Genomic DNA, 17,182 nt, shown 5'->3' on the forward strand with positions numbered 1-17,182 from the left:
TTCTCTATTCTGTTCCATTGATCTATGTGTCTATTTTTATGCCAGTACCACACTGTCTTGATGACCACAACTTTGTAGTACAACCTGAAATCTGGCATTGTGATGCCCTCAGATATGGTTTTCTTTTTTAAAATTCCCTGGCTATTTGGGGTCTTTTCTGATTCCACACAAATCTTGAAATAATTTGTTCTAACTCTCTGAAGAAAGTCCATGGTATTTTGATAGGGATTGCATTGAACGTGTAAATTGCCCTGGGTAACATTGACATTTTCACAATATTAATTCTGCCAATCCATGAGCATGGAATATTTTTCCATCTCTTTGTGTCTTCCTCAATTTCTTTCAGAAGTGTTCTGTAGTTTTTAGGGTATAGATCCTTTACTTCTTTGGTGAGGTTTATTCCTAGGTATCTTATGCTTTTGGGTGCAATTGTAAAAGGGATTGACTCCTTAATTTCTCTTTCTTCAGTCTCATTGTTAGTGTATAGAAACACCACTGATTTCTGGGCATTGATTTTATATCCTGCCACGCTACCAAATTGCTGTATGAGTTCTAGCAATCTTGGGGTGGAGGCTTTTGGGTTTTCTATGTAGAGTATCATATCATCGGCGAAGAGGGAGTGTTTGACTACTTCTTTGCCAATTTGAATGACTTTAATGTCTTTTTGTTGTCTGATTGCTAAGGCTAGGACTTCTAGTACTATGTTGAATAGCAGTGGTGAGAGTGGACATCCCTGTCTTGTTCCAGATCTTAGGGGAAAGGCTCCCAGTGCTTCCCCATTGAGAATGATATTTGCTGTGGGCTTTTCATAGATGGCTTTTAAGATGTCGAGGAAAGTTCCCTCTATCCCTACACTCTGAAGAGTTTTGATCAGGAATGGATGCTGTATTTTGTCAAATGCTTTCTCTGCATCTAATGAGAGGATCATATGGTTCTTGGTTTTTCTCTTGCTGATATGATGAATCACATTGATTGTTTTACGAGTGTTGAACCAGCCTTGTGTCCCGGGGATAAATCCTACTTGGTCGTGGTGAATAATTTATTTAATGTGCTGTTGGATCCTATTGGCCAGTATCTTGTTGAGAATTTTTGCATCCATGTTCATCAGGGATCTTGGTCTGTAATTCTCCTTTTTGGTGGGGTCTTTGTCTGGTTTTGGAATTAAGGTGAGGCTGGCCTCATAGAATGAATTTGGAAGTACTCCATCTCTTTCTATATTTCCAAACAGCTTTAGGAGAATAGGGATTGTTTCTTCTTTAAACGTTTGATAGAATTCCCCTTGGAAGCCATCTGGCCCTGGACTCTTGTGTCTTGGGAGGTTTTTGATGACTGCTTCAATTTCCTCCCTGATTATTGGCCTGTTCAGGTTTTCTATTTCTTCCTGTTCCAGTTTTGGTAGTTTGTGGCTTTCCAGGAATGCGTCCATTTTTCTAGATTGCCTAATTTATTGGTGTATAGCTGTTCATAATATGTTTTTAAAATCGTTTGTATTTCCGTGGTGTTGGTAGTGATCTCTCCTTTCTCATTCATGATTTTATTAGAGTCTCCTCTCTCTTCTTTTTAATAAGGTTGGCTAATGGTTTATCTATCTTATTAATTCTTTCAAAGAACCAACTCCTGGTTCTGTTGATCTGTTCCACAGTTCTTCTGGTCTCGATTTCGTTGAGTTCTGCTCGAATCTTTATTAACTCTCTTCTTCTGCTGGGTGTAGGATCTATCTGCTATTTTTCTCTAGCTCCTTTATGTGTAAGGTTAGCTTTTGTATTTGAGTTCTTTCCAGTTTTTGAATGGATGCTTGTATTGCGATATATTTCCCCCTTAGGACTGCTTTTGCTGCATCCCAAAGATTTTGAACGGTTGTATCTTCATTCTCATTAGTTTCCATGAATCTTTTTAATTCTTCCTTAATTTCCTGGTTGACCCTTTCATCTTTTAGCAGGATGGTCCTTAACCTCCACGTGTTTGAGGTCCTTCCAAACTTCTTGTTGTGATTTAGTTCTAATTTCAAGGCATTATGGTCTGAGAAAATGCAGGGGACGATCCCAATCTTTTGGTATCGGTTCAGACCCGATTTGTGACCCAGTATGTGGTCTATTCTGGAGAAAGTTCCATGTGCACTTGAGAAGAGTGTGTATTCAGTTGAGTTTGGATGTAAAGTTCTGTAGATATCTGTGAAATCCATCTGGTCCAGCGTATCATTTAAAGCTCTCGTTTCTTTGGAGATGTTGTGCTTAGAAGACCTATTGAGGGTAGAAAGAGCTAGATTGAAGTCACCAAGTATAAGTGTATTATTATCTAAGTATTTCTTCACTTTGGTTATTAATTGGTTTAAATATTTGGCAGCTCCCACATTCGGGGCATATATATTGAGGATTGTTAAGTCCTCTTGTTGGATAGATCCTTTAACTATGATATAGTGTCCCTCTTCATCTCTCACTACAGTCTTCGGGGTAAATTTTAGTTTATCTGATATAAGGATGGCTACCCCTGCTTTCTTTTGAGGACCATTTGAATGGTAAATGGTTCTCCAACCTTTTATTTTCAGGCTGTAGGTGTCCTTCTGTCTAAAATGAGTCTCTTGTAGACAGCAAATAGATGGGTCCTGCTTTTTTATCCAGTCTGACACCCTGCGCCTTTTGATGGGGTCATTAAGCCCGTTCACGTTCAGAGTTACTATTGAGAGATATGAGTTTAGTGTCATCATGATATCTATTCAGTCCTTGTTTTTGTGGATTGTTCCACTGAACTTCTTCTTAAAGGGGAATTTTAAGAGTCCCCCTTAAAATTTCTTGCAGAGCTGGTTTGGAGGTCACATATTCTTTCAGTTCCTGCCTGTCTTGGAAGCTCTTTATCTCTCCTTCCATTTTGAATGGGAGCCTTGCTGGATAAAGTATTCTTGGTTGCATGTTCTTCTCATTTAGGACCCTGAATATATCCTGCCAGCCCTTTCTGGCCTGCCAGGTCTCTGTGGAGAGGTCTGCTGTTACCCTAATACTCCTCCCCATAAAAGTAAAGGATTTCTTGTCTCTTGCTGCTTTAAGGATCTTCTCTTTATCTTTGGAATTTGCAAGCTTCACTATTAGATGTCGAGGTGTTGAACGGTTTTTATTGATTTTAGGGGGGGAATCTATTTCCTGGATCTGAACGCCTATTTCCCTTCCCAGATTAGGAAAGTTTTCAGCTATGATTTGTTCAAATACATATTCTGGCCCTCTGTCCCTTTCGGCGCCCTCGGGAACCCCAATTAAACGTAGGTTTTTCTTTCTCAGGCTGTCGTTTATTTCCCTTAATCTAACCTCATGGTCTTTTAATTGTCTGTCTCTTTTTTCCTCAGTTTCCCTCTTTGCCATCAACTTGTCTTCTATGTCACTCACTCGTTCTTCCACCTCGTTCACCCTCGTCGTTAGGACTTCTAGTTTGGATTGCATCTCATTCAATTGATTTTTAATTTCTGCCTGATTGAATCTAAATTCTGCAGTCATGAAGTCTCTTGAGTCCTTTATGCTTTTTTCTAGAGCCACCAGTAGCTGTATGATAGTGCTTTTGAATTGGCTTTCTGACATTGAATTGTAATCCAATTTTGTAACTGTGTGGGAGAGAGGACTGTTTCTGATTCTTTCTTTTGAGGTGAGTTTTTCCTTCTAGTCATTTTGCTCAGTGCAGAGTGGCCAAAAACAAGTTGTATTGGGAAAAGGAGAAAAAGAGAGAGAAAAAAAAAGGAAAGAAAAGAGAAAAAGAAAAAAGGAAGAAAAAAAGAGAAGAAAAAGAGAAAGAAAAAGAATGAAAGGGAAAAAAGGGTGGGGGAAGCAAACAGAAATCAAAAAGAAACAAAAAACAAAAAACAAAACCACGGGGGAGTATCTTCTGATTCTGTATCTTCTGTACTTTAAGTCCCGTGACTTCCCCTGGAACTTGTCCGTCTAGCTGGTCTTCTGGGGAAGGGGCCTGTTGTGCTGATTTTCAGGTGTTAGCACTTGGGGGAGCTGCTCTGCCCCCTGCCTAGTGCAGGGCTCAGTGGGGGTTGTTTACCCCGTGAGGCCGCAGGAGGAACAATTCCGGTGGGCGGCGGCAGCTCTGGAGCCCTGGATTCAGCCCCCACAGGAACTATGAAGCACTCGGCCTGCAGGGCCTGGAGGCTCCGGGGCGGGGCGCTGATCTGCTCAGCTCAGGGCGGGAGCGTCCTTGCCGTCCTGGGCCCTCCCGGCATCTGCCTGTCCCGGGGGCGGCGGGATCCCTATATATAATTTTTTAATGAAAGGCTTGCCACGATGGGCATGTGATCAAGGAATCTACCAGTTTGCCCTTAATGGCATCATCAGGAAACTACTGGCTGCCTACAGCATGCTGGATAAAACTCATAAATGAGCAGCAAAGGAGATAGCTTGGAGATCACACTGTTTAGGGTTATAGGGATGTCCTTCAAGATGAGGAATATATTTTAGAACATTGGCTATTCAGTGGTGCTTTGTTTTCCATAGCTAGAACATACTGGCCTATGAGCCCAGGGTCTCTTACTGTAGCTTCTAGTTGTGCAGGTGCTGGGTCATATGGTAGGTGTAGAATTGATTTGGTTAAGTAATATCAGATGGTTTTCTCCAAAAGGCCATCAGCAGTGCTTAATTGCTCCCAGAGCCCCTCATTTTCCACTAACACCTGGCATTACCTAGCTTTCTGAGTTTTCCCCTGTAGTAGGGAAACACAGGTCATGGGTATAGGGAAAAGGCATCATATTTAGGAACCCAGAGAATTTCAGATTCCATGAGTCTTCTTTATTTCTTCATTTCTCACTCTGCATACCAGTGGGCAATGAGAAACTCTCCTCAGTAACAGTTCTTTGAGAGAACAAAGTTCTAGAAATTCTGGGGGCTCTGAGGCTCCTTTGGGGTAGATTTGGAAGAGAAGACACAACTGAACACAGAGAAGTTTGTGAGAAGTTTATTTCACAGACCACAACAGATACTCCAGCCAAGTTTTCTTTGTGGAACCACCCTGGGGGGTAGTTAGACAAGAGCTTCCAACAAGATCAAGATACTGTTATGTTCTTCACCATATAAAAATATTTTGGTCCATTGGGCACCACTGCTTTGAAAGGGCAGATATCTTCTTTATCAATAATGTGGGTCAATGCTATTATTGACATCGTTTCTGAAAGAGAAAGGACAAAGATGTTCTCTGATAACAGTCTAACCCCATTTCTTGGCTTTTCTCCTAGCTTCAGGCACCTCCCCACTAGGGCGCAGTTTCCCCAAATCATTTGCAAATGTATCTCCCTTATTAGCTTTTCTCACACAACCTCTCACCTTTCACGCCTGGGCATAGTCCCCATCTACTCTCCCCTCTTCCCTCCTTTGTCTCTACCCTTCTGCCCCAACACTCTGCTCCACATCTGGAGTCACATCTTTCTTTATGTTTTCCCCCACCCTAGCAGATCGTTCTTCCCTTGAATGACCCCTGTACTTACTATTGACTCTGAAGTCCCAGTAGAAAGTTCTTGGATTACTGTCACAGAGACAGGCAGTGTAAACATAGTTAAAAGGCCCTTCCATTGGATTGCGACTTAGGAGGGAACATTGAATCTGAGGAGGAGGAGGTGGGAAGAGAGGACCTTGTGTTAGTCTGGGGAGTTGTAAAGGGAGAGAAAGATAAGGGAATCTGAAGAAAGAGGAGGAGGAGGAGGAGGAGGAGGACAACATCCTTCGTGCACAAAGAACAGGTACAGATATAGACCAGAGGCACCGTGGAGTCCAATTTTGTAGTATCATTTTGGGAACTAAAGTCTATGTGAGAAGATTTCCTGTCAACATGTCTTCAAATTCCTGCTATAGCGCTACCATGGGGCTTGGCTCTGATGGGAAGAGTTAGTGAATTGACAAGACAAGGAGACCACATTCTGGGGCAGCCTTCATCTGGGGAGCAGATTTACTTTGGTTCCCTGGCTAGGGCTTTCAGGAACCTGTCTGTGACCACAGCTTGGCTTTTGCGTAGGGAGGCCAAAACCAGGACTTGTTGCCAGAATCGTGCTTTGATGACTGAAGTGACAGCTCTCAGTCTCTCTTTCCTCAGCTGTGAGAGGGAAACCGTTACCTCCTACCAAACTGTTGGTTAGATTAACAAGCAAAATCTCGAAGGTAAATTTTCTTTTTCCTTTTTTAATTTGAGAGGGCTTTACAATTTGAGATATGTAAGCTTCAGCAGCATCAGGAAGCTTTTGTCTGATTAGTGTCCAGCAAGGGGGTGTTATCCTGGGGTGTATAGACCCTCAGGGGTCTGTAGATAGAATTCACTGAGTCTGTGAACTCGGATGGAAAGAAATTGTATCTTTATTAACCCGTCACTAAAATTAAGTGTTCTGTTACGTCATCAACAATCCTCAGTGGCATTAGCCATAAGCGTGATTTTTATCATGGAGAGAAACGTAGATATGTTTGCATCACTTATAGGTTTATATAACTCAGAATATTGCCTGTTCTGATCGCTACCTTGAACCCAGGGACATTATCATGAGGTTGCATGGTCATGGCCAGGGCCGTCTGCCCATCTCCTGAGGCTTGCCCAGCTAACTGGCAACCGTGCACCGAATAGCCTGTCAGCTACAAACAGTGTATTCAAGCATTCTCACCGTTAGAATTTTACTTTGGAGATCCTGGCGTTTCTTTCAAGAAACCTACCGTTGCCTGGTTTCCCTTTTTATTGGCATTTACAACAGTTTATTCCAATGGATTAGAATTTTCAGCACTTAAATACTCAAAACAAAAAAATCCAAATCCGTTGGAATCCACTTGTCAAAACCCAGTACACAGTAGAAGCTACTTATTCAAGGTGAGCAACAAGAGCAACAAGAGCCATTACATAGACAATCTTTATAAAATAAAATTTAACTTGTTTACATTTTAAATATATTGCCTTTTTAGCTAATGTACTGATAAAGAATGTAAATAGTACCAACTTAAAAGTTATTTGTTTGTTTGTTTGTTTGTTTATTTATTTATTTATTTATTTATTTATTTATTTATTTATTTATTTATTAAGCTCCAACACAGGGCTTGAACTCAGGACCCTGATATCAAGACTTTAGGTGAGATCAAGAGTTAGACACTTAGTGAAATGAACAACCAAGACACCCCTCAAAAGTTTGTTTTTAATAATCCGATCACTGTGTTTCATGATGGTAGTTTCCCTGTATAATCCAATGCATTTCAGGCACACATTTAAAAGCAATTTTCTGATATGTTCCCTAGACTTCACGAGACCAGCAAAATGCTCTACACCACAAATGTTTAAGTACTGTGGTTTGCCGTAAATTCTCTTCAACCTTAAAAAATTATACAATGTGGGCAGCCCGGATGGCTCAGCAGTTTAGCGCCGCTTTCTGCCCAGGGCATGATCCTGGAGACCCAGGATCGAGTCCCATGTCAGGCTCCCTGCGTGAAGCCTGCTTCTCCCTCTGCCTGTGTCTCGGCCTCTCTCTCTCTCTGTGCCTCTCATTAATGAATAAATAAAAAATCTTAAAAAAAAGATTATACAATCTTTATAATCCAATACACGATTGAGAGTATAATCTATTTTAAATTTGTGATCCTAATACCTCACTTGATCAAAACTTTGCTTGTAAAAACACAATTGTTTAAAAAATGAGGGTTCGGTACTAGAATCTTCACACATAGAAGAATTATGTTTTCTTAGCATTTAAAAATATGAAGATGTTTTTATAGACAGATTTTTTTTATATTGGAAGCTACAAATAAATATTGATTAATCACAAGCACACCTGGATGGCTCACTTAGTTAAGTGGCTGCCTTTGGCTCAGGTCATAAGAGCCCCACTGGCTGCCTGCTCAGCCAGGAGTCTGTTTCTCCCTGCCACCCTCCTCCTTTCACTTGCTCTCTTTCTTTCAGATAAATAGGTAAAATCTTTTTTAAAAAAGTCTAAAAAATTGGTTGACCAGACTAACAAAATTTCCCATAAATTCTAATTTGCGATATCATTTATTTTATGAGATTCCTTGTACCTGGGTAAGTTTTTAAAGATTGCCTTTTTATTGTAATTAGCATTGTTCTTAAAATATAGTCCTATTAGCCACAGCAGCACAGAATTATTTTATGTGGGATGTTGTTGATTAAACACATTTTTTTTTTTATACTCATCACTTTCTCAGAGGTAGAAACAGACTTTTATTATCATCACCAGAAACTACCATGATCACAGGACTTTTATGCACACATTCTCATTCCTTTTGTCACCTGTGGTTATGATAAATAAACAAAATTGAAAGATTATGATGTGGCTCCCTTCCACCTCCAATCAACATACAAGGTGCAAATTCTTGAGGTGTAAACAGACAAATCTGACAAAGCAGCTATGCTGTTCTTTACTCAGTGACCAGAGTCTTTCTCTTACAGGTATGGGGCCATGTCTAGGACATATTCTAATGAATAGCAATCCTCATGCTCCTAATTTTGTTTTTGATTTAATCATCATACTTAAATCTAATTTGAGTTAGGAAACTCCTGTAGGGAAACACTCGTGCTGCCTGAGAGAGTGCTATTCTAGAAAGAGGCAAGGGGAGACATCTGGGTCTTGGCCCTAGAACAGTGCCAGCTAACAAGGGGCAAATTGTGTGTGTGTGTGTGTGTGTGTGTGTGTGTGTGTGTGTGTGTGTGACAACACATGAGAAGGCTGCTGGCAGGGAGGAGAAGGACACACTCTTCCCTGGGGAAGAGTCTCCATGGACTAAACCGGCACAGGTCCCTTCTCCTCATGGCCCAGACAGCCAGACAGGAGCGATAGTGCACAGGCAAGTCTCAACACACATTTCCATTTGAGAACCTCTGATCTAGTAAAAGGATTGGACCTCCCTCCCACAACTGCTGAATTAGAGAAAGTGGTGAGGAGAGTGTGGGCTCCTTGTTGAGAGGAGGCTGGAACAAGGATGAACCTGTGATGATAGAGCAGAAGAGCAAAGAGAGGGGTGATAAACACAGCCTCTGCTCAGAGCTTACTCTAGAGGAGGCAGTCGTATCCCATGTGTTCTCGGCACCATACCTCTTCTGCCCACCTGCCTCAAACCACTGGATGAGGGTGCAGGTTTTTTTGTCAGAACCTCCTATCCCACCCTTCATCTCGAACAATCATGCCCAGGACTTGGAGGAATTCTTACCTCTCCTCCCCCAGCCCTTATGCCTTTTCCTCTCTTCTCCCTCTTAGCTGGACTTTTCTCACTACTCATTCCTTCTTTCCTTCTCATCCTTCCTATACCTCTCTGGACCAGGCTCTCGTCTGTAAAACAAGAATAGTAATCTGCCCCAAGATCTGATGATTGTTCTGAGGCTCGAGTAGCATAACATGTGTGAGAATTGGGAGCATAAGGATTGTTATTCATCCTATTATTAAGTATAATATGCAACATTAAACTGAGAGATTAGTCTAATTGTATTCATAACTAAGGAGTCAGATTTTTCTTGAGTTCACTTCCCCAGGCCTCTACTTACCACCATACATTCTCTCAATTCTGTTTGAACTCTAACTGTCACAGAGATTTCTTCATTTGGTGCTGCTTTTCTGGGCATCTGCACTTCCATTGATAACACTTTTCGGCTGGTTATGGGAAGAAAGAAGCAGGACAGAGATCAAAGGTCTGCCCACAAGAGATCGGGGCACAATGAGCAGAGCAGAGGGAACAGGGAAGGTGCAAGGGGAAGGGAATGATGAGATCTGAATCATTTGCTGAGCATCATAACCCCTGGGAATCTTTGGTTCTTGTTTGGTTTGATTATTTTCTACAGACTTTGTTTTGTTTAATCAACTTTGATGCTTTATTTATTTATTTATATTTAAATTCAATTTGCCAACATATAACACCCAGTGCTCATCTCATATGCCCTCTTTAGTGCCCATTGAGCATCGTCATTTTTTCCAAACAAAATCCTGCAGGTTCTATTGATTGTCCACTAAGTGGGAGGGTTCAAGTCATCATTAGTACAATATTCCGTAACAACAGAATCCTATTAAACTATAAACATCTTAATGCACTGGAGGAATTTTGAGTCATCCTTGAGCTCTTCCTTCTTTGGTTCCTGGTGGGGCCTAAGAATTTGTATTCCTGTATGTCTGCAGTTAATTTGGACACATGACCGTATTTGGGAGCTTTAGATGCCACCCTACTTTCAAGGCACATAACACAATCTGATGGGAAAAGGAAATGGAGGCAGAGAGAAGTCAAAGATTCTTCTGTCATGGAGAACTGGTTTCAGGACCAGGAAAGTTACTTTCTGTCTCCCGGAAACTCCTGGCTGAGCTCCTTTGGTGTTGGGTGGGACAAGAGGGAATTCAGGTTTTTGGCTGCAATGCCTTATGGTCTCATTTTCCTAGAATAAAACATCTCTGATTTTGGAGATACTTCATTGCTTGTGCCAGTTACTCTGGTGCTCAGTGCACAGGAAAGGCGTGTGAAAATTCCTGTCATTTGTAAATGAATTTAGGATTCATAAGATGATCCACTTAGCTAGAATGAGTGATTGGATCAGCTTGCCCAGAAATGAGAAGCTTCCCGAAATGAGGGCCTTTCAGTGCTAACACCAAGAAATTCCTGGGCAAACAGGGATGGCTGATCACCCTAATTAGCACAGCTTATTTCGACAACTGCTGCCCCCTCAGGGCTACACGGGGTGACATTTACCTCTGAACCTGTCCCTACTCAAGGTTTTTTAGGACGCTGCCTGCACTACACCGACTTGTCAAAAACTCTGAATGGTTTACTCCAGGACAGGGTATCTAGTTGTGTCACAGAGGGTACCATCAGAATCACAATCCAAAAACCCAGCATTTAAGACCATACTTCTATAGAGAAAACCCTCTAGAATTTCTAAGTGTCCTTGCTTCCCCCAGACCCTGGCTCCATTTCCGACTTCATTTTGCCTAGTTTTCCTGCTTGCTTCAAATATGTACCTTCAATGATTTGGCTTCTGAAATTGTGCTCCTGGGTCCTAGTGTGGGTAGTGGGGTGAGTGTGTACTTGCTTTTGTCTCTGGGCTTCAGAATAGGACAGAATGTCTAAGCTGCTGGGCTAGCTCAACCTTGGACTATGGTATCAAGGCTCAGTGATCAGGGCCTCTGATCCTTTAGTGAGTCCTGCCAAAACTGCTCAAAGCTATCATTGGAACTCATAGACCTGCTAAACCTTCTGTTCTAGGAGGCAAGGTATGAGAATGTAAAGTTCACTGAGCATAAATCTAATAAAGGTAAAGACTATGGACAGGATGTGGACCAGAGCCATAGAGCAAGACTGATTGTTAACTACAGGCTTTATGCACGCTGGGAGCCATGTTTCCCTGGACAACCTAAAAGCACCAAGTGAATATAGGAGGGAAGTTACTAGAGCTTCCTAAGAGGAGAGAAGTGGGACTTGACATGGGATTTATGAGATTCCCTAAGACTAAGTTTCAGGGACATCAGGAAGGGATAAACAGATTTCCAGGCTAGGTTAGGAGCCCTCCCTGAAGGGATTTTTGTGAGGGAGAGAAAGGCTTGGCTCACGTGTCTTCCTCAGCTTTGTTGGTCCTGAACTGCAGACAGAAAGCCAGGAGCAGAATGGCAGGGCCGGCTCTGAACAGGAGCTGGAGAAGGTGCATGTTGGAGGAGACAGGATGTGATGTCCTAGAGAAGTACTGGCCCCGGTGCCCAGCATACTCCTTATATGCAGATCGAGGAAGTGGGAGAGTTGCCAAGAGGATCCATGTGGTCAGTTACCCAATTATCCTTCCCACCCATGCCCTTTCCTTGCTGAGCTAAAGTTTGTTTTTCTATGGAAAAAGTCAACATTCAGCTATTGTTACAGATTGGGAGAGGAGTTAGATTATCCTTCCTTATTTACTTAGCATCCAGAATTTCTCAGAATGTGCAGGACCTCAAAAGACAGAGAAGCTCTTTTCTAGTTTACAGAACTATTTTCTTTTCTCTGCCTGCTGTATGTAGCCTTAAAAACAGTGTGCTCTCCTAGTCTCTGAGGCAGAAAACCCAACCTGTGGTAGCAGATTTCAGATCACAGCTATAGGACATCTTTGCTTAATCCCCTTGTAGTAAGTTCAAGAGGAAATGTTCTTCAAAAAAATTTTATAGGGCTCCTAAGTTGATCAGGATTCTCCTAGGGGCCACCACCAATCATGAAAGGGGAGAAAACTAAAGGTGAGCTGCTCTAGATGATGGGGAATTAAGATCATAGAACTGGGTGACACGAATATGTCATGATTGTTGAGTCCTTAACATTAGAGGCTGTAACACACACACACACACACACACACACAAATGTGTACACACACATTTTATTGGTTCTATTTGAGCATCCCAATACAGCTGGTGTTTGAGAAGGGATAATAAATGTTGAAAGGGTTGCAACAAATATTGGTTGGAAGTGTATTTGAATCTTTGGGGTGAAATCAGGTTCTAAACTCACAATATAGTAGGCATTCCAGATGGGAAGGGCAGATGGAGAGTAGAGAAGATAAGGCAGCTGGGCATGTGGTACTGGATTTTTTATGTCATTTTTGCTGGGCTTCAAGATGCTTCAGTGTTGCTTCAGTAGATGATAAATTCCTGGGATATAAGACAGATTATTATCTATGGAACATAATTTTGAGAGGCACTGCATGATGATATTTATGTATATTTTAGTTTAAAAATCATTATATTTTTAAAAGATTCTATTTATTTATTTGAGAGAGACAGAGTGAGAGCATGAACAAGGGGAGAGGGAGAGGGAGAAGAAGAGGCAGTCTTCCTCACTGAGCATGGAGCCAGATATGGGGCTCAATCCAAGGACACCTGAGCCAAAGGCAGACACTTAACCAGCTGAGCCACCCAGACCCCCCAAAATCAGTATTTTTAAAATGATGGTCACATATTGGTCAAGGGTATCATGGAAATTGATACCAAAGAATAATGGAACATGGTGAAGATGCTTACAGGCTGTTTTTTATCTTTTATTCCATCATGTATTTTTGATTATAGGACTTCCCAGTATTTTAGTCTGATGTAAATGTTTGCAGATATGACTAAATCAGCAATAACTATTTATGCTAGCAACTGATATGGTTTGAAGGCTAATAGCCAATAAATCACTGCAACTTAATTTCAACTGCTACCCACACTGCATTGAAGATCTGAATGGAGATGAACAGTATCAGGCAAACCTTGGTTTTAGTTTGGTTTTAGGAACTACACAAGTCCACCGGCAAAAATCCATGTGTCCTGAGTCTGTTCCACAGTTGACTCAAAGGCATCACTATTCATGGGGTTGAATATATCTGAAAAGATCAAAATTTCAGAGGGAAGATAGAATCTCAGCAAGTGGTGCAGTTCTATAGATGGTATGTTGGAAAGTTTTCAGAATGTTATTTATGACAAAAGTTTGAGGATAATATCTTCTTCTCCTTGCTATTTTTTTTCTCCTTGCTATTATTTAGAAAACTAATCCTTAGATGCCTCCTGGGGGAGAAAATGAAACCAAAATTTTCATGTCCTTTAAGTAATGAACAGGTCTGGTAGGTTTCAAAAAACAAATAGAGTTTGATAAAATCAGATTATAAACAACTGAAGAGGCTCATGGAAGAGAATGTGCAGGTGCAAGGGGAAGGGATTAAAGTTTAAAGAGAAGCTTGCCATAGGCTAAATTTGCAAAGAGAAAGGTGGTCCTAAACCTGACAGAGGTCACAAAAAATGAAGATAAGAAATGACCAACAAAGGGAGTTAAAGAAGCGAATGCACAGTGAACACGCATACTATGTGTATGACACTGTGCTATATGTAACATATGTAAAACATATGTAAAATGTTTTTTTACATGTATTTATTCAACTCAAAACAATGCTATGGAATAGATTGACAGCTTTATTCCATTTTACAAATGGAGAAATGGAGGCACATAGATAAATATGCTGAATCCAAGTCACATAGCCAGTAATTGGTGGAGCCAAGTTTGGATCCACGTTTAGTGGAATCCAAAAATTTTGTTTTACAATATTGGGAATCTCTTTCAGAAATAGAATGCAAATTTTCAAACATAAAATACAGATACAGGACTTTGGGAGAGGTTGTAAGGTGCCCTGAGACTTCACATCACTAACTTTATGGTGGATACATCTTTGGATGAACCAGAATTTGAATGCAGGCTACTCCACTGCCTGCCATTGAGGACAAGGCCCCCGTGAGGAGGCCCAAACACTAATAGAGTCCCAAAGAAGGAAAATACAAGGCCTACTATAAGCAAGCATTTATCTTCCAGAGCTGACCATGATAAGGTGTTTCCTCATAAAATTGATGTGAACATCAATTAGCATCCATCCTTTTTTTATGAATTAATCTTTCTACCCATCATCTACCTAGTTTTTGCATCTTTTTTTAAAAAAATTTTTATTTATTTATGATAGTCACAGAGAGAGAGAGAGAGAGAGAGAGAGGCAGAGACACAGGCAGAGGGAGAAGCAGGCTCCATGCACCAGGAGCCCGATGTGGGATTCGATCCCGGGTCCTCAGGATCATGCCCTGGGCCAAAGGCAGGCGCCAAACCGCTGTGCCACCCAGGGATCCCCTACCTAGTTTTTTTCAGATAATCTATACTACAAATATTGATTGAGCACCTAACTTTACAGAGAGGTTTAAGGTGATGGGCATACAGAAATGAATAAGATAGAAAATAATGGGTGAGGCAGTCAAAATAACAAATTTAATAGGATGTGATAAGAATTGTAATATTAGTTTCTGTTTAATGAGGACTATTAAGCATTTTACAGGTTTAACCTAAATGGAGTGGGCACTTGTACGACCTGCTTTTGTCCATCCATAGATTTTACAAAGCATCCAAGCAAACACACCTAAAAATGATAAAATAACAATTTGATTCAGAAGTTTTAAATAATATCAAAGTTATTTACTATCATTATACTTTCGGAGATATGGAGAAGTTTTACACATTACATTCCACAGACATCTTTCTTAATGTCTTTCTCAATCTGCACATTTTCCTCTTAAAGGTAGCTGCTAGAGAGTTCTGTGTCTCTTGTCAGTGTGCTATACCCTCCACCATGGTGTTTCTCCCATTCTCAATACTTCTTATACACTGAGTACTTTTGACATCTGACCCTCCCTCCCCACTGTACAAGACCTCAGGAGTAGGAACTGTTCTAATGGATATGCAGTGGAGCTTATTGTGATTTTACTACTTAGATTTTTTTGTGATTACCACATATTTTCTGGATATCATATATTCCTTTTTGTAAGTGCCTATTCAAGGGGCTCAGCCATTTTTCAACTGAGTTGCTTGTCTTATTGATTCTAGGATTTCTGTATATACTTCTTTTCATTCTTTTAATGATGTCTTTTGATGAATAGATGCTCTTAATTTTAATGTTTACATGTATCCTTTTTTTCCTTTATGATTAATTTATGGTTAATTTTTTTCTCTGCTCCAAGTTCATGAAAATACTAATTTTATCTTCTAGAGGGTTATTTTTTTGTTTCATTAGACATTTAGATCCACTGTCCTCTTATAGATGGCTTTTTGTGTTTGATGTGAGAAGGAAACTAAGATTATTTTTTTCCATGTGGATTTTCAATGATCTCTATGTTGTTGTTGAAAAACATATTTTTCTCATAGTTTTGCAACTTCATTGCAAATTAGATATCCATATTTTGGGTGGAGGGATAGAGAGAATGGGAGAGAGAATCCTAAGCATGCTATATTCCCAGTGCAGAGCCCAAAGTGGGGCTTGACCTCACAACCCTGGGATTATGACTGGAGCAAAAATCAAGAGGGAGATCCTCAGCCACCCAGGCACCCAAGTATTGATATTGTTCTATTTGTTTTCATCATGCCAATTTCACACTCTTTTAATGATTACAATGTTAAAAAAATTACTCTGGCTGTCTCAGTTAGTAGAGTATATGACTCTTGATCTCAGGGTTGTGAGTTCAAGCCCCATGTTGGGTATGGAGACTACTTAAAAAATAGTGTTAAAAAAACCCAAAACAAACAAACAAAAAAGAATTACTCATGACATCCAGTATGATAATTCTTTCCAGTTGGTTCTTCTTCAAGATTTTCTTACCTTGCCCTTATTCTTGACTCTTTGCATTTCATGTGTATTTAAAAATTAGCTTGTGGATTTCATGAGTATTGTAAAAGTCTACAAAAAAATCCATAAAGATAGCATGTCCTTTCACTTATCCCTGGGTGGCTCAGTGGTTTAGTGCCTGCCTTCAGCCTGGGGCATGATCCTGGAGTCCTGGGATTGAGTCCTGCATCAGGCTCCCTGCATGGAGCCTGTTTCTCCCTCTGTCTGTGTCTCTGCCTCTCTCTCTCTCATGAATAAATCAATTTTAAAAATCTTAAAAATTTTTCATATTCTAATTGTTACTGGTATATAGAAATACAATTATTTTTGTAAATTGATCTGGTATCCAGAAATCTTGTAAACACATGATAATCCTTATCATTTCTCATTGATTCTTTTGGATCCTCAAATATATCATTTATTATTATAGCACGTTTTTTATTCCCTTATAGTTTTATATATTTTCTTGACTTACTAAACCACTTAGAATCTCCAGTACAGTGTTCAACAGAAGTGATCATTGAAGATATGCTGTGGCATTTCTGGTTGCAGAGTGAAAGCTGTTAATAGTGCAATATTAAATTTAATGCTAGGTGTGGATGTTTGTAGGTATTATTTATTAGATTACAGAAGTTCCCTTTTATTACTAGTTGGGGTAGGCAGAAAATGTCTCCCCCACCCCGCAAAGAAGTGCAAGTCTTCATCTACTGAACCTACAAATATGTTTACCTTGAATGGCAAACAGGACATTGCAGATGTGATTAATGTTAAAGATCTTGAGGTAGGAAAATTATCCAGATTTTCCAAGCAGGCCTAACTTAGTCACATGAATCCTTAAAACCAGAGAAACATTTTCAGCTTTGCTCAGTTAAGAGTCAGAGAGATGCAACATTACTGGCTTTGAAGATGGAGAAAGGAGGCTATGAGCCCAAGAATTAGGACAGACTTACTTGGAAAAAGCAAGGAAATGGATTTTCCTTCTAAGCCTCCAGAAAGGAACATAGCCCTTGGACACCTTGATTTTTTAGTCCAGTGAGACTTATATTGAGCTTCTAATCTATAGTACTCCAAGATAATA

At 40.4% G+C, this 17,182-nt stretch overlaps 2 protein-coding genes across 44 annotated transcripts in view; one reads left to right on the plus strand and one right to left on the minus strand.

Moving 5' to 3' along the window:
- Nucleotides 1-17,182, plus strand: part of KEL (Kell metallo-endopeptidase (Kell blood group)) — a 311,760-nt gene that overhangs the window by 147,357 nt on the left and 147,221 nt on the right. The window lies entirely within an intron of this gene.
- LOC112650900 (prolactin-inducible protein homolog) lies at nt 4,920-11,693 on the minus strand. The gene is made up of 4 exons (XM_025433817.3): nt 11,534-11,693; nt 9,490-9,595; nt 5,462-5,576; nt 4,920-5,145 (listed from the first exon to the last, which is right to left on the minus strand). The coding sequence occupies exons 1-4, from the start codon at nt 11,626-11,628 to the stop codon at nt 5,024-5,026; spliced, it is 438 nt and encodes a 145-aa protein (XP_025289602.1). The 5' UTR covers nt 11,629-11,693; the 3' UTR covers nt 4,920-5,023.

The sequence above is a fragment of the Canis lupus genome, chromosome 16 (genome assembly GCF_003254725.2).
Source record: "Canis lupus dingo isolate Sandy chromosome 16, ASM325472v2, whole genome shotgun sequence".
Taxonomy (NCBI): Eukaryota; Metazoa; Chordata; class Mammalia; order Carnivora; family Canidae; genus Canis; species Canis lupus.

Coding starts and splice junctions, on each gene's coding strand:
- LOC112650900 (XM_025433817.3), bottom strand. CDS start 11,628: ATGCACCTTCTCCAGCTCCTGTTCAGAGCCGGCCCTGCCATTCTGCTC. Junction 5,577..9,489: donor AATTGAGAGAATGTATGGTG/GTAAGTAGAGGC, acceptor CCTCCTCCTCAG/ATTCAATGTTCCCTCCTAAG. Junction 5,146..5,461: donor CTGGGACTTCAGAGTCAATA/GTAAGTACAGGG, acceptor TTTCTCTTTCAG/AAACGATGTCAATAATAGCA.